We start from the raw sequence: 20,609 nt of genomic DNA on the forward strand, positions 1-20,609 counted from the left end.
CTCCCGAGGTTGTGCGGGCTATAATTCAAGTCAATTGCCTCTACAATCTCTTTTTTGTTTGTTTTTGTTCTCACATATCATCATGGATTCCTCAAAGCCAACCGTGCCTAGCACTCTCAGTGAGGCCAAATACATCAACTTCCCTTCTTTGCCCTCAGATGCAAAGCACCCGGATGGCTCCCCCGCACTCAATCGTCACTCCCACACTATCACCAAAGGCCATGATTTCCCCGGCGCACGGGTAGGTTGATACTAAGAATTCATAGTGAGCTTCATTACTGACCGCTGTAGGCTATGCTTTATGCCGCGGGTGTCCCAGATAAGGAAGCGATGGCCAAGAGCCCACATGTCGGTATCGCCTCAGTATGGTGGGAAGGAAACCCATGCAACATGCATTTGATGGACTTGGCCAAGACCGTCAAGAAGTCTGTCTTGGAACAGGGAATGCTTGGGTGGCAGTACAACACGATTGGTGTTTCGGATGCAATTACCATGGGCAGTGAAGGTTGGTTTAACCTTCATCTCTCACCGCTAGGAAACGAGGTCGCTAACCCTTACTAGGAATGAGGTTCTCTCTCCAGACCCGAGAGGTCATTGCCGATAGTGTCGAGACCGTAACCTGTGCCCAATACCACGATGCCTGTATTGCTATCCCGGGCTGCGACAAGAATATGCCCGGTGTCGTAATGGGCATGGCTCGCCACAACCGTCCCTCAATTATGATCTACGGCGGAACTATTGGAATCGGCTACTCCGAGCACCTGCGGAAACCTATCAATGTCTCAACATGCTTTGAGGCTGCGGGTGCCTATGCCTACGGTACCCTGCGCCAGCCCGACGATGGTGGCGATCAAACCAAGTCTCAAGATGAGATCATGGATGACTTGGAACGGCATGCTTGCCCTGGCGCCGGCGCCTGCGGTGGTATGTTCACTGCGAATACCATGGCCACTGCCATTGAGTCAATGGGTCTGTCACTACCCGGCTCATCGTCCACGCCTGCTGAATCACCATCCAAGATGCGCGAGTGTGTTCGTGCTGCGGATGCTATCAAGGTTTGCCTGGAGAAGAACATAAAGCCACGGGATTTATTGACCAAGCGGTCTTTTGAAAATGCTCTCGTCATGACTATGGCGCTGGGCGGTAGCACTAACGGTGTTCTCCACTTCCTGGCCATGGCTCGGACGGCTGGTGTTGACCTGACGCTGGATGACATCCAACGGGTCAGCAACAAGATCCCCTTCATTGCCAACCTCTCACCCAGTGGCAAATACTATATGGCCGATCTTTATGAAATCGGAGGTGTCCCGTCTGTCCAGAAGTTGCTGATCGCAGCGGGTCTGCTCGATGGAGATATCCCTACTGTAACGGGCAAGACATTGGCTGAGAATGTCGCCTCATTCCCCTCCCTGACTGAGGGCCAGGATCTGATTCGCTCACTGGATAACCCAATCAAGGCGAGCGGGCACCTGCAGATCTTACGTGGAAACCTTGCACCAGGCGGTTCCGTCGCCAAGATTACCGGCAAGGAAGGGCTCCGGTTCGTTGGCAAGGCACGTGTCTTCGATAAGGAACACCGACTCAACGACGCCCTGAACGAAGGCCGTATCCCGCGCGGTGAGAACCTCGTCATCATTGTCCGTTACGAGGGCCCCAAGGGCGGGCCCGGAATGCCGGAACAGCTAAAGGCCAGTGCCGCGCTGATGGGAGCCAAGTTGACCAACGTGGCGCTTATTACTGATGGACGGTATTCGGGTGCCAGCCACGGTTTCATTGTCGGCCACATTGTGCCCGAAGCCGCCGTGGGTGGCCCGATTGCGCTCGTCCGCGATGGGGATGTCGTCACCATCGACGCTGAGACCAACTCGCTTTCAATGGATGTCTCGGATGAGGAGCTTCAGGAGAGACGGCGTCAGTGGACCCCTCCTTCACCGCAAATTACTCGCGGTGTGTTGGCCAAGTACGCACGATTGGTCAGTGATGCATCACAGGGAGCCATGACGGATCTGTTTTAATGAATCATTATGATATGCCACCTGAGTGTAAATGTATATAGCGTATTTCGAGGCAGTTGAAATGATCCATGGATGTTATGATCTACCATGTTCTAGAAAAGGGATAAACATTCGATTTCGATATGATCTCAATGGCCCCGCTTGAAATTGGCCAGTAGTAAGTAAGAAACCACCCATGCTGGCCCCGGAGGTACTTATGAAATGGAGTCCCATACCGACATCTTGGAAACCATAGTGTACATAGTACATCGTAGGAGGCAATAGTTAGGAGAAGCAAGGGATTACGTAAAAAGAAGAAGGCTAAATTATGCTAAACCTTGGAAGATATGCGTAATAGTGTATTAAGTATGTCAAAATTTCCCAAAAGTACTTCTCCGCCCATAGTAAATGCCATAATCAAGCAAGTTCCTTCCAAAATTTGTGACTACAAGAACGCCCAGGTGGGGTGGGCCAATAGATAACGATGACTCACCCCCACGCCGCTCCTTCCGAGGCTGTGAGTGGCCGAAGCTGGACTCTCCGTACTTTTTCTTATCCTCACAACACATTTGAACGTTGTCGATCTAGCTTTGCTCATTGGTCTCCAGGCTATTTGCTCTATATCCAAAGAGAATCGGGAGCGCCATCGCGTGGTTTTTGGCGAAATCACTATCGGGGGGCTCTGAAAGCGCCCAGAACGCCCCTCCGGTACTTAATCATGGGGCCCGACGCTATCTCCGCCCTCTACGACTCGTTAACGTCTCAATCCAAACCCTCAAGTGTCGCGCCTGTCCTGCGATTCTTTCACTCGGTGCGCGCGGCCGCCCAAAACGCTTCTTTCTCCTCCGTCGCCAGCTCTTTCCGCGGCCTCTACCGCAATGGCAATGTGAATTGGGGTCAGGTTGTGTTCTTAACTACCTGTGTGGTCGCCATGACTGGATGTGGGGTGTTGTCGTCGCTGGTGAGGCGCAGGCGCTCAGGGTCAAAGGCCTCTCGTGCGCAACGTCCCGCCTCTCGCAAGAGGTCGATCAAATCTTCGAAGACTCTGAGCTCCTCGGAGGAGGAGGATTATGAAGATGAAGACTACGATAGCAACGCATCGTTGCGACATGGAACCAATCCCAACTACAAGAAGGAAGACTGGCCGTCAGACACCCAGCAGCAAAGCTCTGATGGTAGGTGAATTGCTCATCTTCCACTTAAAGGCCTTCATTAACACTCGGGCAGCATACGAAACGGACCCAGGCATTCTCAGGAAATTCACCACATACAACTCCTACACTACCTCGTTCGCAACCTATCCCACCATTCGCACCTTTTACAGCCCACATCCACACCTAGCTCGACTCCCGACCGAACCAACTCCTGTCCCACTGGTCGTGGTTGTCCATGGGCTAGGTGGGTCCCTTGCACAATTCCACCACCTCCTAACCAGTTTGTCTAATGTCGCTTCATGTTTTGGTATTGATTTGCCCGGGTGTGGACTATCCAAATTTGCGCCTACAGATTGGAATGCATACACTGTGGAGGCTCTGTCCGAACTATTGGCTGAAGCCATTGATCAGCACCGGGACCGGGAGTCTGGCCAGGAAGTCATTCTAGTAGGACACAGTCTCGGATGTTCCTTATCCGCTCTCTTGGCTTCATCGACGTCGCCCATTGGTGCAAAGGTGAAAGAGCACATCCTCGGCCTTATTGCTGTGTGCCCTCGAGCCGAGCCTCCATCTGCGGAAGACACTACCAAGTTTCGTCGAGCACTCTATGTTCCTGATCTAATTTTCGATCTTTGGCGTCGCTGGGACAGACGCGGAGGCGAACAAAGTGCTAGTGTCTTGCGGATGGTCGGCGTCGCTGCCGACGTGGAAACACGAAATCTCCAGGTGCGCTTCAACAAGCAAAGTCGGACGCCGGTTTGGCGACGCATGGCGTGGGGCACACTTCCCACCTACGATAATTGCGGCCACCCGATTGGCGGGCTCCCTGGTAAAAAGGTCTGGGCGGGAATTCGCATGCCAGTTCTGTTGGTCGCGGGAGAGACGGATGCTGTGACCAAACCGATGGAGGTGCAGAAGCTTTTGAAATTCTTCGGCGATGCTTCAGCCCATACCACGGTCGTCACCAACGATAGCAGCATCATCCCAGATGCTTCGCGAGTCCACGACCAGTTATCACCTCCAGTCGGCGATCTCGTCAATAAAAAGGTGTTTGGTGTACAGGTCTCCGAGAAGCATTTAGAGGTTGGCCAGCGGAAGCGAGTGGTCAAATCGGCAATTTTGCCAGCGCCCGCATCTCATGCACTACTCTACGACCGGGCGACCTATCGCACTCTTGCAGGGATTATCCAGGATTTCCTCTCGTCAAATGTCGACAAGCGTCTCGGTCTGGGTTGGCAATTACAGCACATGAACACATCTGGAAAGTGGGATGTTAAGAACCTCGCCAAATGGAAGAAGGTTGCCCCAGTCTCAGACCGAATTGCCAACACATTTGCCGCGCTCAAGATGTTGCGCGAGGTTGACGAGGAACACAACCCTGCGACTTTCTCGGCAAAGTACCGTGGTCGCATCCACGCTGTCATAGACATCAGTCATGAAAGTCCGGTCTATAATCCGGCCGAGCTGGAGAAGGGTGGGGTTCGCTACTACAAGCACCCGACTATATCCAAGATTCCTCCGACTCCAGACGAGACACGCGACTTTATCGCTCTGGTCAGTAGCATTCAAAAGGATATTGACGAGAAGATGGAGCAGCGTACGGAGGGAGAGAAGCTTCTGCCACGTCCAGTGGTTGGAGTTCACTGTCACTATGGCTACAACCGTACTGGGTTTATGATCGTTTGCTATTTGATCGAGCATCTTGGTTTCGGTGTGCAAGATGCCATTGACGAGTTCAACCGGTGCCGACCTCCTGGTATCCGACATGGTCATTTCATTGACACTCTATTTGTGAGATATTGCGTTGGACTGAAGAGAGCGCCTACACTGTAATTGGATATGATTCAGGCATTGAAACTGGGGCGAAGACTATGGATCAAGGCATCAGGAAACGGAGTACATTTTTTAATTGTTTCAAAGTTACGAATAATGACAACTGCCATGGAATAGATTTTAATTGGTGTATGATTAGAACATGAGAAATGAGCTCTTCAAATCTTCAAATAATCTTTCATCAATTGTAGTCATGTCAAATAATTTATGCCTGGAATATCAGGCCCCAAGCGGTGTTGTGTTATGTAGAGCCTTATTAATCAGGCACAACTTTGGCCACATCACATGACCCAGCTTAGGGTACGGCTAACCCAAAATGGACAAGCGAACGGCACACAGACCCAACCCGCCCAGAGTTGTGTGTGTCTTGAAATTTTGAGCGACTCTTCGACTTCGACCCTGCCCACCTCGACGCCCAACGCCTCTCTCTCTCTAATCCCTACCCTTCGACCCCTCGACAAGTCGCCAAAATGGGTGGTGTTACCGTTCGCGATGTGGACGTAAGTGTCCTGCTCGATTTTTAGGTGATCGGTCACCAGCTCTGGTTTGCGTGATGTGGACGGTTCGTTTCTGGATGCACGGATACCACAACATCGGTCGGATCATATCGCCAAGATGGAAATGCTTCGGATTAAGCACGCAATGGGTGAATGGTTTTATTGCCTATGGGAAATATGTCGATTATTGAAGATGTGCATGCATGTTTTGAGGGGCGAATTTTTGATAGATTCGTCTATCTGTCGGTATCCTCTATAGAATACTCGACACAACGACTGCATGCTAGCGAAATGCTCCACACGATGAATGATGAAATGCTTCCAGAAACGAATCCGACGCATCTGCAAATCCACAGACTTTTGACCGATCCACGCATATCTTGATGAGCCACAACTAACATATAACTTTCTCCCCCATACAGGCGCAGAAGTTCATCTCTGCCTACTCTGCTTTCCTGAAGCGTCAGGGAAAGCTCCCCATCCCCGGATGGGTTGACACTGTCAAGACCTCTGCTTCCAACGAGCTTCCTCCCCAGGATGCTGACTGGTACGACCGCATCAAATATCAAACTATCAACATTCGAACAAACAATTGACATGCTTGCTTTTTCTAAAGGTTCTACGTCCGCGCCGCCGCCTGTGCCCGTCACATCTACATGCGCAAGACCGTCGGTGTCGGCCGTCTTCGCAAGGTCCACGGCTCCACCAAGAACCGTGGTGCCCGCCCCGCCCACCACGTCGATGCCTCCGGCTCCGTCGACCGCAAGGCCCTCCAGGCTCTTGAGAAGATCGGTGTCCTCGAGACCGATGAGGACAAGGGTGGCCGCCGCATCACCCAGAGCGGCCAGCGTGATTTGGACCGTATCGCCAAGACTACCGTCGATGAGGAGGAGGAGTCTGATGAGGAATAAACGTATCGCAACGATGGGCTTTTAATAGTTCGGGGATAAGTCGTTTGTTTTTGTGGTTTTGTCTTCGCTACGGCGGCAAGATATTGGAAATGACGGCACAAAAATAAAAATTCGGAGCTTGCGGTCCCGTGCGCGACTTTACGTTTGTTTCTTTTTTCTTGATTCCACTCCATATTTTTTTTTCTGACGACCAGACGGGGCTACTAGCGGAGAGAGATATGGGCGGTGCAGAGTGCATGAGGATGAGGCATCATTATCCGGAGACTTGAACGAGAGAAGAGAGCGGACGAGACGTTCTACACAATGCTTCCCCTCTCTCTCTTGTCGAGGGGAGGGGATCTTTTTTCCCTGACATGTTTTTTTATGATCTCCCTCACCTCTTTGACCCCGATCAACCCTACGGCGTCTTTGTCCCTTTTTTCTCTCGTGGTCTCCTGGAAATAAAGAGCATGTCTAAACACTTCAAAACTGTTCCGTCCTCTCTCTCTCTGTTGTAGATGTAGATGTAGACGTCTGGTATTATTTAGCCGGCAGATCTTCAGTCTTACACACATGATATATAGATCGACGTTCTCCCAAAAGCCCAATTTATATCCAATAATTGCTATTGAATTTATGCAACTCTCGTTCTTATATATGTACAAGACAAATCTAAGTTAGCTCGCATTTTAATCTACTTCATTTCTTTCCCGACTGAGCCGCGGTATCCTAGAAAGAATCAATCAGCACCACACAGCTAGCAGCGCAACGATGTACTCACCAAGTAAACTTGATAAAACTGCATCTTGATATCCTCATCTCCCTTCTGGGGCGCGAACACAACCCGTCCAGCCCAAGGCACATAAACCTCATTATCGGGTTCAGCCTTGAGTCTATAGTTCACGCCACCGTACAACATGATCTCATCGTCGCCGCCAAAGTAGATCTGCGTCGGCGTGTGTCGACGTGAAGCAACGTGTGTCCAGAGACCATGGCGGAGGGGGAGAATTGCTGTTATGGATTGGTCTTTTTAGCTGGAGTACAACCCAATGCAGATGTATATTCTGGATCGAAATGGAGATCGGGATCTGGATCGGCTATATAGCTTCACCAATGTTTAAGGGTGGGAATCGGGTAGCACCATACCGCTTGCACCCTTGGCCTCCTTAGGTCCCATGATGAGTGTCGCATCTTCGGTGAAGCTCTGGACGTATTTCTCGTGCAAGGACTCGGTGTCGCTAACGCGGTAGAAGTCTTCCATGAATGCGACGAACGCGGCGCCGCGCGGTGGTGCGCGGGTTTTGTCGTAGGCGATTTGGTAAGACATTCTGGTTTTGTGAGTCAAGGAGAAATATTTGCAAGTGGGAAAGAGTAGAGAGAAGATCCCAAGTCCTTGCGGGATATGTCTATTTCATCATGAGGGGAAACATCGGAAGGGGCACATCCGATCTTATCGAGGACTATATATGGCGAAGTTTTCCTTTCTGGCTTTTTGTATGGACCAATGGGTGTGATATTAGACTTATACCAAGGTTAGATACTGATCCACGTGAAGTCCTGTTGGATCCGAAAAAGTACATGGCCTAGTACTCGAAGTCGTACGTTTACTTCGGAATAGCATCGGAAGTGGACATACCCACAAATATTAGCCCCGATAGTCACCCATTTAGAGATTTGTATACTATATTGTCTCAGTAACTTCAATGAAAGTCGTTATCATATTGATGGATTCGATATATTCCTTATGTTGTAAAAAATAAATGTCCCTTCAGTGTAATTTTTATCGGTCGACAATTATGTCTAATATATTGGTTCTCTCCTTGAATAATATCACAATACAAGAGCTATGTTTGATGGAAGTTGGAAAAGAACCACTGATTGTTCCTAGCTAAGAAGAGAGAGAGGGAAGAGAGAGAATAATGCTAGAGAGAGAGAGAAAGCATACAGGTCTTCTCAACCCATGGCGTCCGTCCATTCCCCTGGCGGATCATTCATTGCGTGGCATAGGTCTCTCCTGGGAACAGTCTTCCCTCATGTAATCATGTTGAAGAGCTTTACAATATGGTGTTCTTTCATAGATGTAGACTCCCTCATATGCCTCTTCCAATCCCCGTCCCATTACTTGTCCGATAGCGCCCTCCGCATCATTCTGTGCTTCCCACCATCGCCAATCCTCCCCGGGCAAGTATTGTCTACGAAATCTAGTATGACCAAAGTCGATCATAGCCAATTTGAAAACACCAATGCATTTTGTCTAATCTAGGAGTCGAAGTAATCCAAAGATAATTTCAACGCACGGCATTGTTCCAATTCATCCAATTCCCTCATCCCGGATGGCCACTGAAGCAGCCGAAGCTGTCTTTCTTTGCCAAACGGCTCCCACGGCCCAGTTGCCTCAATCTGCCGGGTTGTATTGTCATATCCTCTTGCCTTCAAAAAGGCCAAGTCAGGAGTAGGTCTAGCCATCCTCGCAAAACTCGCCCAAGAATCCAGCACATACTGCGCAAAAGGTAGATCGAACTCATCCCGGAACGGCAAATCCTGACGACGGAAACTTCCAAACACGTAGAACAGCTCACCAGAGTGGCATTTAAAGTACTCCTGGCTGGGATCGCCATTTGGGAACTCATATGTAATGGGAGCATTGCACACGGGGGCATTGGGTGACCAGCCGGGCATTTGGTATGAACGGTTGAACTCGTAGTAGAAGATATCGGGGAATAAATGTGTCCTTGAACCTGTATGCGCAGTTGCTTCGTCGATGCAGCGGAAAATTCCATCCGTGGCTATGCGGGAGGAGGTATTGAAGATATCGAGTGTAGCGTTGGCGGTTGATGGTACAGGGAAGAGTTGGCTTGGTGCAACTGAGTCAGGCAGGCCGGATTCGTTGAGGAAGGACTTCAGAGTTTCTCCCACTGCAGGATAGCCGATCATAGCAGCGCCATCGTCTCTCATCGTACCGATCATCAAAGGCACATTGACAGTCGATGCTGGGTTTGTTAAATCCAGTTCCGAGCTTCGGAGGTAGACGCCATCGACAACCATATACCGCGCCGAGTCAGCGAGATTTGCAATCATCGATGCGGGGAGTTGTCTCAAACACTCGACTGGTGAAGCAGCATCTGTGCAGTTCGTCTCGTTGAGAATGGCATTCCCCACAACGTCCATCTCCTGCGCGATGGTATAGTACTTCGAGTAGGTTGTGCCATAAGCCAAGCCACCAAGATTGCTCTGCATAATTGCACCAGCAAAATTACCTCGTGCTGGAGGGGAAGCAAGTAGTGCCCGTACTGAAGCTGCACCGGCCGACTGGCCGAAGATGGTTACCCTGTCCGGATCGCCGCCGAAGTCCTGAATGTTCCGACGAACCCACTCCAGCGCCGTGGTCTGGTCTGCTAATCCGTAGTTCCCGTTGGTTTTGCCATCATCTAGTGCGAGGAATCCCAATGTTCCCAGACGGTAATTCATTGTGACGACCACAACATCACCTCTCGAGGCTAGATTGCCGCCGTCGAACGTTGGGTCACTGCCAGTGCCGCCTGTAAACGCTCCACCGTGAATCCAAAGCATCACAGGTTTGAGATGGTTCTTTTGGGATTTTTTGCTCTTGGGAAGATAGGGAGTCCAAACATTGAGGAACAAGCAGTCCTCTGAACCTGTAGTTCCTTGTATGCAGTCAGATCCATAGTCTAGAGCAGCAGCCTTTTTGCCAGTCCCTTTATATACTTGGGAATATTCCCATCGTCGTGGCTGCTTAGCATAGCGAATCCCCAGAAAGCGGAAACTGAATCGATCTCGGAATCTATGTTTTGTTAGAGTAGGTTGCAAGGTTCTGGGAATACTAGTTCTTACCCAGTGAGATATTCATCGTTGGAGTGGACAGTCACCTGCCACTGAGCACTTGTATCCTGGAATGTACTGTTGGATAAGGGAGCATTTTGTGTACAAAGCACGGGTAGTTTTTCGTTCGCAGAGGCTTTGTTGGCCCGACCATTTGTGTCGATGGTCGACGGTTTGCGATGGTCTGAGGCAGTCCAAAAACGTTGGTTGCGAGTGTATTTGCCTTGAAATACAAGGTAGTTCAAGTCACTTCGAATATTTTTGTAACTGGCATCAGTGCCCCAAAGCGTCTCTCCGATCTTTTGACAGCTTTCAGTGGCTTCTTGCCATGGTCTCGCATCGAGCACCAGGATTCCTGAGCCTGACAAAGGACTTTCGCTTTCTGTTTCAACCGTCAGTCTTCAATTCCAGATCCCAATCTCAGGGGATATGCATACCTAGCAGGTCATTGTGGATGAGAATAGAAATATCAGAGTTCAAAGACTTGGGACTCACTGCTGCCCGGGCGTTTGCAGTGATTACCAAACAGAGAAATATAAACCCATAGTAGACCATTGTGGTCAAATATCTGATGACTCGAGAAAGTCCCCTTCTAAACTACCAGAAAACACTCTATGCTCCTATTTATCAATTTTATTTATTTTGGCTAATTGTCTAATATCGTATTATTTAGGCACTTGGAACCCCGCGTCGGGAAAATGGCCGTAATAGAGTAGGTGAAGATGCCCCATTTATCCGATCATAAGAGTTTAACCTCATCTTCTTCAAAATCGTAGTTTAATAGGAAATAAAGCTTGTTTTGCCTAAAATCATAGCAAAACAATGTGTGTACATAGCAGTACAATCATCTGCAATCCCCCGCATAGGCAGGGATTTTCCCCACAAAGGGTTAAGACACGAGCTCGTTGCATGTAACAACATCTCACAGATACAGCGCTCAAGATTTTTGATGCTCCATACTACCCCAGTCATGGCCGACTCAACGCGATCAAGGGACAGTCTACCACCTCCTCCACCCCCACCTCCCCCAGAGAATCCTCGCTCAAAAATATCACCCGCAGTCCTAAAGATGCGAAGCACATCTCCCAGCCACTTCTTTCCATCCCAAGTTCCCCGACCTCAAAACCAAGGCCCTGCTCCAACAGGCCCATACTTTTTCTACGGCTCACTCCAAGATCAAAGTCTACTCGTAGATCTGTTAGACCTAAAACAGGCCTCCCACCTGCGACCCGCATACATCGAGGGCTATAAGTGTAAGCTTTGGGGACACTACCCAGCCTTGCTCTCTGGTGATCCCGGGGATACTGTCACTGGGGCTGTGTACGAGGTACCGACAATTGAGGACGCAGAGAAACTAGCGGCTTATGAGGGCCCTAGCTATACAACTGTTCCTTGCTCAATTCGGTATACGGATGGCGAATCTCCAATTCAGGCAGAGGGGTACGCGTTTCTCTTCATGGGAAATATGCGCGATCTGAGTGAGGGATCTTTTGATTTAAAGCTTTGGTTGGAGAGGAGGGCATTGGGAAAAAAGAATTGAAGGGGGAGACGTGGGGTGCGCTCATACTTCGGAATCCGAGACGGGAAGTTATAGAATGTACAGCGCAGAGTCAAAATGGCCATCGGCAACTAAGACCTATCCCTCCTGGTCTGAGTCAGATCGTTGACTAAATATTGTCTGACTTATCTATAAGCAACAATTTCAAGGAATGCATGACCAAAATGTAGTATCTGCAGAATCAAGCTGATTTCGAACGCCGCGGGGTAAAACAGGGTAAGCGGCACCAGGAACCGATCAAGGCACAGACAACTCGGAGATCAACAGGAGGGCAAGTAAAGTCCTCGGCTGCAGAACCATTGAGGGGTTTAAATTGTATGGAATGGTAGAATGGTATAGAAGGGGACATGCAGGGCTAGCTCGTCACCCGCATCTACTTCCCGCACAATAGGAGGGGGAAAGGGAATTAATGACCGAATTAAGCAAGCCCACAATTTCCAACACACAGACCCTAATAAACCCACAGACAAGTGCACGGAATACAAGTGTACAAGTGGCTTGTATGTCGTACATGGACCTCGCACTAGGGCTATGCATTCCTACATAGTATGTATTTGTACGGGGCAACGGGTGCTTGGGCTTCTGAGACAGGTGTCAACTATGCAGGATTACATTCCAAGAAGATAAGGTGAATGTGGACAGCATAGTCGGGATTGTAAGGGCGAATTCAATGTTGTATTATAGGATTTATAATTATGTATACTCCTTGGGATATATATACAACGTAGTAGACTATACTATGAGAATAATATAAGAAACTGCGCAATTCCAAGGAATGTCACCGGTACAAGTGACGTCAAGGGGCCAGAGCCCAGATTGTAGTGGGACCCGAGGGGAAAGTGGATGTACCTAGTACACACATACCCTACATAGTAACAAAGTACTCTATCTTGTACTTCATGCCAAGTTACACCATGGAGGGGCAATTTCTAGATCAGAACGTTACAGAAATTAGAATAAGAATGACATCTACAATATTAAGAGTGTCCACCGACACAAATATTGGAACTTCTTTAAATGATCCACGTGCCCTGAACGACGGTTATCAGCCGATGATACGAAAAAATAGGGTTACGCCCTGGAGCGCTGCAAGCGTTCATTAAAGACGCACGAGCACTTAGGATCACCATGACTGGCCGATAACAACCTGGCATGAGGGGTTTTTATTTCTCTATTACTACTCAGATATCATTGCAGTGGGGGTACAGGGAACAGGATTTCCTTGGATCGACTCAGGGATATTTAGTGTGAACATGAATGAACATGAAGATGACATGTAGTAGAACATTTAGGAGAGGGTGTAGAATGTATATTCATGTTAACATGTTAGAAAATAAAGAAAATAGAGGGTAATAGAGGGTAATAATGTCGTAGTTTAATAGTAAATAGTTATAATTGTATAGTAATAGAGAAAAGCCGGAAGCACCCGGTGTCCCACGAGGCGCCAATCAATCCACCCACGCGCCTTCCTGATTCCATACTTGGGCCTTCCTGCTAAGTACAAAGGTGCAAGTCACTTCCAGGGCGTCACATCAACTTATCTTTTCCCTCTACCTTCTTAACCATACTGGACTGGACCTCTGACCATCTCTTCGACCTCTTCGACCTCTTCGACCTTGGAATCTGCTCTTATCGCGACTATCTATCTCTCCTTGCCGCGTCGCATCCCCTACGTGGATCCCCAAGCCCTAAACAAAGTTGGCCCCAACTTCGCTACACGGCTACAGTGTCTCTTTGTCACTGTGTGTGAAAGGTGAGTTCCTTTGTTTCGACTCTGAGACTCTTTCACTCTGAAATTATTCTGTTGCCACCCGATCTTTCCGTGGTACTTCCTTTGTCGCGTATTAGAAGGTCTTCTGACTCATATACCCCGGGTTGCGCGCTTTAGGTTCTTCTCCTTTCACAAATCCATATTCTACCCACCATGGCTTTCCAAACAAACTCCAGCATTGCAATGGCTCTTGCTGGCAAGACTGCCTCGGTTGATATTCCTCAGCGTCGCTCTGGCCTGAGTGGCGGCCGTGTGTCCACGCGACCCGGACAACCTGCGATGCTGCCCACGCCACCCAACTCTATTTCCCCGACCCTCCCTCCTCAGACCTTCAAGCACCGAGCGACACTGTCCCCAGGCTCGCCGCTGTCGACTGTCCCCCAGTTGGACTCCGATATCGATCTCGAGGATGCGGAACACGCCAACGGTCATCACGTATCCCTGCCTGTCGATGACCTCGACAGTACCGGCGCAATCACCCCTGCCATGCTCTCCAAGTATCATCTCCCTGAGATCTTACTGCAGCAGGGGCCCTTAGCTATCCGCCACGTTATGGGTCATCTGACAACTTCGGTCCCTGGCTTTTCGCATATTCCCCCAGCCAAGGCACGCAGACTGGTTGTCGCGGCGTTGGAAGGTCGAGGAAACGGAGGAGAGGCGGGTGGTGTTCAAGGCGACGTGGTGTTCGAAAAGATTGGTTGGGGCCGCTGGGACGCGCGACGTCGTGGTGAACCTGCCCACGATCGTGATTTGAATGCTTCGTCGTCGCCTCCCTCAAGTGTTGCAGGTTCCTTCCAGCAGCGTGGCCTACAGATTCAGGGCCAGTCGGGTTGGCAGGGTGGCAACCGTCACCCATACCGCATGAGCTTTGCCGAATCCACGGCATTCTCGTACACCGACGACTACGGCATACACGGGGACCTCGGCATGCTGGAGCACGAGGCCGACAAAATGTCACTCGATGGTGACGACGGCGAGTACTGTTCTTCCTCGGAGGCTCCCGACGAGACGGAAGAAAATGAGTGGGTTGAAGGCGATGACACCGATGAGGAAGATTGGGCACAAATTGGCGCCGACGCTTTGCGCGCCCGTTCGATGAACAATAACGGGAGTTTCATCAACGGCCATGTCGCTGCGCGTGCAAAGCCTCAACCTTCTGGGATTTTCCCCGCTACCTGTCCAACTGCGGCTAAGTTGCCACCCCGCACCTTTGACATCCAGGAACGCGCCGCTGTGGAGGCGCTCCTGTGCCTGGGCTCCATGTAAAGCCCCACCCTCATCATGATCGGCGTTTTATTTCTTTTCACTCTTTACGGGATACGCTATTTTTTTCCCCTTCACATTCAAGGCCGTCGAAGCTGGTCTGGACCGCTCTTGGCGTGCCATGGCTTTTCGGCAATTCAAAAAAAAATCCAAAGCCAGGAAATTTGGCTAGCTTGCAGTGCAACTACCTTGTTTGATGGGCGTTGGGTTGGACCTTTGTGGTATTGGGTTTCCAAGATGGCGTTCAAGTCTTCAATTTTCTCTTATGCCTGCTACGAAACAACTTGTCATGACGATTCAGGGTAGCAGTCCCGTCACTGCTACCACTATGACAACTCCAAATACCCCTTCTCTTCTCCGCTCTCTTTATTTTTTTTTTACATGGGTTGGCTCACAGTACTATTGTCTGTCACCTACTCATTCTGGCGTTTATCTTTGCATTAAGTCGAGTCAGCTACCACTGCTACAAGACTCCTTATGTTTCTTTCTTCATACTTCGGGCCTTTCTAATACTCTACTTTGTCTCTTTTTTTTATGGGCTTTCGATTCCAACTCCCCAATCATCCTTGGAAGATCTCGGCCATCTGGAGTGAGGTTCTGGTCGTCTTTATTGATTGCACTGGCCCTTCCGACTTGTATGGAATCTCAGTCATCTTCACTGATCCAACTGAGAAGTTGTCTTCCTCTCTTCCTCTCTCTTTCTCTCTCTTTGTCTGTGTTTGTCTGTGTTTCTCCTTATGTGCTCTACGCATAGTCCGTTGTACATTGCGCCTTCGTCATCCTTGCATTACCCTGGAGATTTCGGCTTCGGTTTTCGAGGCTGAATACTTAACGCTTTTCAGCCGGGGATGGGATGGAAGTACATAGTCACTTAGCTAGTTTAGAAACTCAACAAGTCGCAAATTCTGCGCGATTCAGTTGCCATTTTGTTCTTTTCGCTTGTAACCTAAGTGTCCATAGTATGTGACTCTATACTCATCTGAATCCACACCATCCTAGACGTGGGCTGGATGTTCTCACATTGAGTCCAAATATCAGAGCTTACCAGGAAGCTTGACGTAGTCAGAACTAGTTTATACTCCCACCACTCATCTTGAAAAGGCAAGTCAAACTAAAGCATTTGGTATTTGAAGATATTGTTCAATCTAAACTCCAAATAACCTTGGAAAGTACAAACTCCAAGTCCATAACCCAAATACCTGATACACAAGAGAAGCTCAACCCACCGCATGCAAACCCTCACCCAGAAAACCCATACGACAAGCTCCAACCTTACTGACTTCCCAATAAACCTGACCCCAAACCCATCCTCCTAATCATGAACATCATTAATCTTCTTCCAAACTCCCTTCTCAACCTCCGCCAACTTATTCCCAGACCACCTCATCCACCCCTTCGCCGCACCCATAAAGCCCTCCTCCTCCTCTTCGGGGAAGATACTACTCGCCCCACCACCAGACCCGGCACCGTAGTGCAGCGGCAGATTCTGCGTCTGCGGACGAGCATGCGATCCGGCGTGCGTCTGGTACACAGACGAATAAGGTGAGGAGGTCGAGTTTGGCAATGTAGTCTGCGCACCTAGGGTGGGCGCGTTGTAGGAGTAAGATTGCGTATAGCTTTGGGTTGGCTGGGCTGGTTGTGGTGGTGGTTGGGAGATGGCCTCGCCGGCTTTTGGGGGTGGAGGAATTGGAGAGGAGGATTGGGGTGCTGCTCCTGCTGCTCCTGTATATGATGTTGCTGTTGCCGGTGTTGGGAAGGCGCCGGGCTGAGGTGCAGGTGGGGCCTGGGTTGTGGATGTTGCTGTCTCGGGGAAGGAGGTTGTTGGTGGTGGGTGCTCGGAGCCAGTTGTTGCTGTTGGGGGTGGTTGCACTGCTGTGGCGCCTGGCTGGAGCGCTGGTGCCGAGCCCGGCTCGGCGGTTGTGTAGATTGGAGGGTTGGAGGGAGCTGTGGCTGTTGCTGTTGTTGTTGCGGGTGCTGATGGAGGTTGTGAGGGTGCGCTTGCTAGTGACTCGATTGCAGTGGCGAGTTCGGGCTGCGAGGTTGTTGTGTGCGTGCCTTCTTCCTGCTTGTTGGGGTTCACGGGCGCTGAGTTGTAGGTTTGGATTCCTGATGGGGCAGACATTTTGTATGGTGATAGACTGATATGTTGTGTGAGGTTTGAGTGTCAAGGGGAGTGAAGAGGCTTGTAGCTCCAAGGAGCTTAGACGTCATGGCTCTTGCCGCTGTGGAGCCTTGCCGCTTTGGGACGGTTTTCTTTTCTTTTTCTTTTTTTGACTGGTGCCTGGGCTTCAGTGAAGTTTATTTGAATCAAAATAACGCTCTAAGGCATTGGGGCTATCCGTAGAATTGTTGACCATTTGCTTGATGTTCTTTCAGCCATGTGAAGATAAAAGCATGTATCAGCAGCATACAGCCCTGAGATGTTCAGATCTCAAAGAATAACCAAAGAAAACAAACAGGCTTCGCTCATGGAATTGATGTATCTTGATATTAGAATTGTTTACGTTTACAATGGATTAAAGTTGAAAAAAACGAAAGAGTTTGCAGGCAGTAAAGTACATTGGGTACAAAAAGGGAAGAATTAGACCATTCTATGCTTCAAGATCCTTCAGACCCATATCTTGACGCATCTATCTTTTGACCATCCACATCCTCGAATTCCACGCCCAGTGGTTACACTGGGGGTGTGTATCCCCTATTCCAGTATAACTACAGTGGCAAGAGACTCACATTTCTGCGAATCGCTTAGAACTTCTTGCCGAGGAGGAGGAGCTGGGCCTTGTCGTAGATGGACAGGACACCGGCACCGGCAACACCACGGAGGATGTTAGCACCGGCACCCTTGAAGAGAGACTTAACACCCTCCTTGGCGACGATCTGGCGGGCAGCATCCATGGAGCTGGAGTACTTGACGGCCTCACCAGAGGTCATCATCATGCGGCGGCGAACGGTGTCAAGAGGGTAAGAGGCAACACCGGCACCGGTGGTGACGGTCCAGCCGAGCAGGAAGGAGGCGAGGAAAGAGCCCTCAAGAGGACCAACGAGGAGAACGGGCTTGATGGAATCGTACATTCCGAAGTAGAGACCACGGTAGACGACAATTCCGAGAACGGAGGGACCGAAGCCACGGTAGAGACCGGCAATACCGTCGGAGGCAAGGGTCTTGCGGTAGACATCAACGAGACCGTTGAACTGGCGCTCACCGGAGCCCTTGGAGGACTTGGCATCGTTGGCCAGACGGGTACGGGCGTAGTCCAGGGAGTAGACGAACAGAAGGGAAGTGGCACCGGCAGCCTAGAAGTGTTGTTAGCTGTGATCCAAGCGCGAGTAGATTTTCAGAGATACGTACACCACCGGAGGCAAGGTTACCCATCATCCACTTGCCGTATCCATCACGGTCCTTCTTGTAGGCGAACATGGACTTGTAGGTGTCGCGGAAAGCGAAGTTCAGGGCCTGGGTGGGGAAGTAACGGATGACGTTGGCAGTGTTACCGCGCCACAAGGAGACAACACCCTCAGCGGCGGCGGTACGGCGGAAGCAGTCAGCAATGCCGTTGTACTTGCGGTCGAGACGACCCTGCTTGAGCATCTCATCCTATTGATCGAGTCTGGTTAGATGCTGAATTGGTGGAAATATTCAGCTGCCGACTGTCACGGGCCAAGGGAGAAAATTTTTCACAAGCTGTGATCAATGCGAAACACAGCTCGTGTCCAATGTTGGATCTCACACTCAATTGCAAATCACAATTAAGCATGATCTTCTGCCTCTGGTCCATTCCAATCGGTGCTGGACGGGGTGGTAACCAACCTGGTTCTGGATCAGGAGCTTGATACGCTCAATGGGGGCAGCGGCGGTCTTGGAGACAGCGGCGGAGACACCACCCACTAATACATAGTTAGTATTGAAATTCGAGACTTTGTTGATAGCAATTGGTAATAATTGCAAGCATCAAACGTGAAACGTACTCAGGAAATCGACAACGAAGCCCTGTGAAAAGTTTGTTAGCATTGTTGCTCGGTTCAATTCACATTGAGATAGCGATGACCGATCCTTGATGTCGCGCTTCAAATCAAGTTCGATGATAATTTGATGCTGGGCATCTCATCGCTTTGAATCTTCACGCGACATCGAGGCCAGCTCTCACAGGCTCACAGGGAGACACTCACGGGCATGCCGAAGACGGACTTGTCGGCCTGGTTAACATCACCGGAACCCATTTTGAAGATTGTGCAAAAGAAACGGGATGCAAAAAAAAAGAGAGGAGATGGAAAGAGTGTCAAGAAGAAAGAGACACCAGGGATAATGAGGAAGAAAAAGGAAGACAGAAGGCGGGAAGGGGGGCCAGAAAAAAAATACTCGACCGCCGGGCGCTAAGACCCAATCAGGAAGCCCAGGGGGTTAAATTACTGTATATTACAGTTATTATGCTGTATTGGTTTGCGTCTTGCCGATATCTCCCGATCCACTGAAAATTCTGCAATCTGGCCAGCTGGTCTTGATATTGGGGTCTGGACGGTGCTAGGGGCATATGGGGGTCTTTTTTTGGTCTACTAAATGGACAATGTCTCTGTTTACAATACAGCACTCCATAAATTCACTTTTGTCTTCTTTGGGAATCACTCAATCTCCTATCTTTTCACTGTGATCAACGACATCCTGTAGTCCCGAGCAACGGCCCAAGCGCCGGTGCATGTTACCGTTGGTGTACGGTGTATATTTCCCTGTCCAATGCCGGGCCTCCACTCCCGGGGCAACCTCCTTTTTGCTGGCTCGGTATCCGATGGCGAACCGGACATGGAAATTATATCTCGGACTTGCCACTGACGTCGCTATTCCCTTCTATGTTGTAGACCTGTGTTCTGGGGTTGAAGGATTTTTAAATATTTTGAACGTGTCACTCTTAATTAGCTGGGCATTCAAACTTTATCTCAAAGAGACCCGATGTTCCTAGTACAACATATGTGTAGTAAGTAGCCTTTGTTTGTCCTCGGGCGAGTGGATTCTCCCCAGGTCTCCTCAACGCCTACATTCACAATCTTATTCCTTCTTTTCAATTCTTACTAGTACGATGATCTAAGGCATTGGAGTATAAATAAGCCAATTGAGCAAATGTGATCACTCTCAAGTCTTGCGGTAATACAACAGATATCTGAGGGATACCTGGACTAGATATGAGACATTTTTTCCTTGCTCTATTTTTATGTCGCGGGTACAAACTTTAAGCTGATGGATCGCCGCATGGACGATGTACCTAGGTACTTCACATGTTAATGCCAGGTATCCAATAAATAACATAAAATTGGCTCCACTTTACTTCAAGTTAATTAGGAAATTGTCTATTCGGACTCCGTACGTTCAAGTCATTCCAAGCTGCCTAGGTCATAATTATTAGTAGCAATATTAGGAGCTTCCTATAGCTTAGAATCAAAACTTCCCCGAGGTTCACCCCGGCAACCGCTAGCGCCTGAGTGGGCCCGTATCGCATGGGAGCTTTCCGCTTTGGGAGCTACAGAGTCTTACAGGTATGCATATGGGCCTGAAAACAAATAGATTGCAAGGAAATCTTTCTCGGCATAATTTCCAAGATCTGTAGGTGGTTATAATATCTCTACCTCTGGGCGACAAACTAGAGTGGCAATTTATGTTTTATATTCCAGCTCTCTCGAAAAGCTGCAAATATATATTGTTGGTAGTACCACCACCCAGCACTACATATGTACTATTTGCGTGCTTTTTAGTTGCACTTTGCTTATTTCGACACGATGATGATTTACAATTGAGATATACTATTTCAAGGAATCGTTCTTA

The 20,609-nt window shown here is 49.4% G+C and overlaps 9 protein-coding genes across 9 annotated transcripts; 5 read left to right on the top strand and 4 right to left on the bottom strand.

Annotated features, from left to right (window-relative positions):
* Positions 1-82: 82 nt before the first annotated feature.
* ilv3B (putative mitochondrial dihydroxy acid dehydratase) lies at positions 83-2,015 on the top strand (the record flags this gene model as incomplete). The annotated part of the gene is made up of 3 exons (XM_057277470.1): positions 83-241; positions 292-505; positions 562-2,015. 3 exons carry the CDS (start codon positions 83-85, stop codon positions 2,013-2,015), a joined length of 1,827 nt encoding a protein of 608 aa, XP_057137080.1.
* Positions 2,016-2,712: 697 nt separating this feature from the next.
* Positions 2,713-4,981, top strand: N7471_004752 (RNA 5'-triphosphatase domain-containing protein; the record flags this gene model as incomplete). The annotated part of the gene is made up of 2 exons (XM_057277471.1): positions 2,713-3,169; positions 3,222-4,981. The coding sequence occupies 2 exons, from the start codon at positions 2,713-2,715 to the stop codon at positions 4,979-4,981; spliced, it is 2,217 nt and encodes a 738-aa protein (XP_057137081.1).
* A 470-nt stretch (positions 4,982-5,451) lies between these two features.
* N7471_004753 (40S ribosomal protein eS19) lies at positions 5,452-6,389 on the top strand (the record flags this gene model as incomplete). The annotated part of the gene is made up of 3 exons (XM_057277472.1): positions 5,452-5,481; positions 5,901-6,025; positions 6,095-6,389. 3 exons carry the CDS (start codon positions 5,452-5,454, stop codon positions 6,387-6,389), a joined length of 450 nt encoding a protein of 149 aa, XP_057137082.1.
* Positions 6,390-7,067: 678 nt separating this feature from the next.
* On the bottom strand, positions 7,068-7,695 carry N7471_004754 (uncharacterized protein; the record flags this gene model as incomplete). The annotated part of the gene is made up of 3 exons (XM_057277473.1): positions 7,068-7,097; positions 7,150-7,379; positions 7,515-7,695. 3 exons carry the CDS (start codon positions 7,693-7,695, stop codon positions 7,068-7,070), a joined length of 441 nt encoding a protein of 146 aa, XP_057137083.1.
* Positions 7,696-8,627: 932 nt separating this feature from the next.
* On the bottom strand, positions 8,628-10,763 carry N7471_004755 (putative carboxylesterase; the record flags this gene model as incomplete). Its single annotated transcript, XM_057277474.1, has 3 exons — positions 8,628-10,170; positions 10,221-10,590; positions 10,646-10,763. 3 exons carry the CDS (start codon positions 10,761-10,763, stop codon positions 8,628-8,630), a joined length of 2,031 nt encoding a protein of 676 aa, XP_057137084.1.
* Positions 10,764-11,178: 415 nt separating this feature from the next.
* N7471_004756 (gamma-glutamylcyclotransferase family protein) lies at positions 11,179-11,748 on the top strand (the record flags this gene model as incomplete). The annotated part of the gene is made up of 1 exon (XM_057277475.1): positions 11,179-11,748. The coding sequence occupies one exon, from the start codon at positions 11,179-11,181 to the stop codon at positions 11,746-11,748; it is 570 nt and encodes a 189-aa protein (XP_057137085.1).
* Positions 11,749-13,690: 1,942 nt separating this feature from the next.
* N7471_004757 (uncharacterized protein) lies at positions 13,691-14,803 on the top strand (the record flags this gene model as incomplete). The annotated part of the gene is made up of 1 exon (XM_057277476.1): positions 13,691-14,803. The coding sequence occupies one exon, from the start codon at positions 13,691-13,693 to the stop codon at positions 14,801-14,803; it is 1,113 nt and encodes a 370-aa protein (XP_057137086.1).
* Positions 14,804-16,112: 1,309 nt separating this feature from the next.
* Positions 16,113-16,922, bottom strand: N7471_004758 (uncharacterized protein; the record flags this gene model as incomplete). Its single annotated transcript, XM_057277477.1, has 1 exon — positions 16,113-16,922. One exon carries the CDS (start codon positions 16,920-16,922, stop codon positions 16,113-16,115), a length of 810 nt encoding a protein of 269 aa, XP_057137087.1.
* Positions 16,923-17,322: 400 nt separating this feature from the next.
* Positions 17,323-19,105, bottom strand: N7471_004759 (putative mitochondrial ADP,ATP carrier protein (Ant)). Its single transcript, XM_057277478.1, has 5 exons — positions 18,968-19,105; positions 18,767-18,788; positions 18,609-18,685; positions 18,150-18,395; positions 17,323-18,094 (listed from the first exon to the last, which is right to left on the bottom strand). The coding sequence occupies exons 1-5, from the start codon at positions 19,016-19,018 to the stop codon at positions 17,546-17,548; spliced, it is 945 nt and encodes a 314-aa protein (XP_057137088.1). The 5' UTR covers positions 19,019-19,105; the 3' UTR covers positions 17,323-17,545.
* Positions 19,106-20,609: the final 1,504 nt, after the last annotated feature.

The sequence above is a fragment of the Penicillium samsonianum genome (genome assembly GCF_028829775.1).
Source record: "Penicillium samsonianum strain IBT 33392 chromosome Unknown utg000003l_segment0_segment0, whole genome shotgun sequence".
NCBI lineage: Eukaryota > Fungi > Ascomycota > Eurotiomycetes > Eurotiales > Aspergillaceae > Penicillium > Penicillium samsonianum.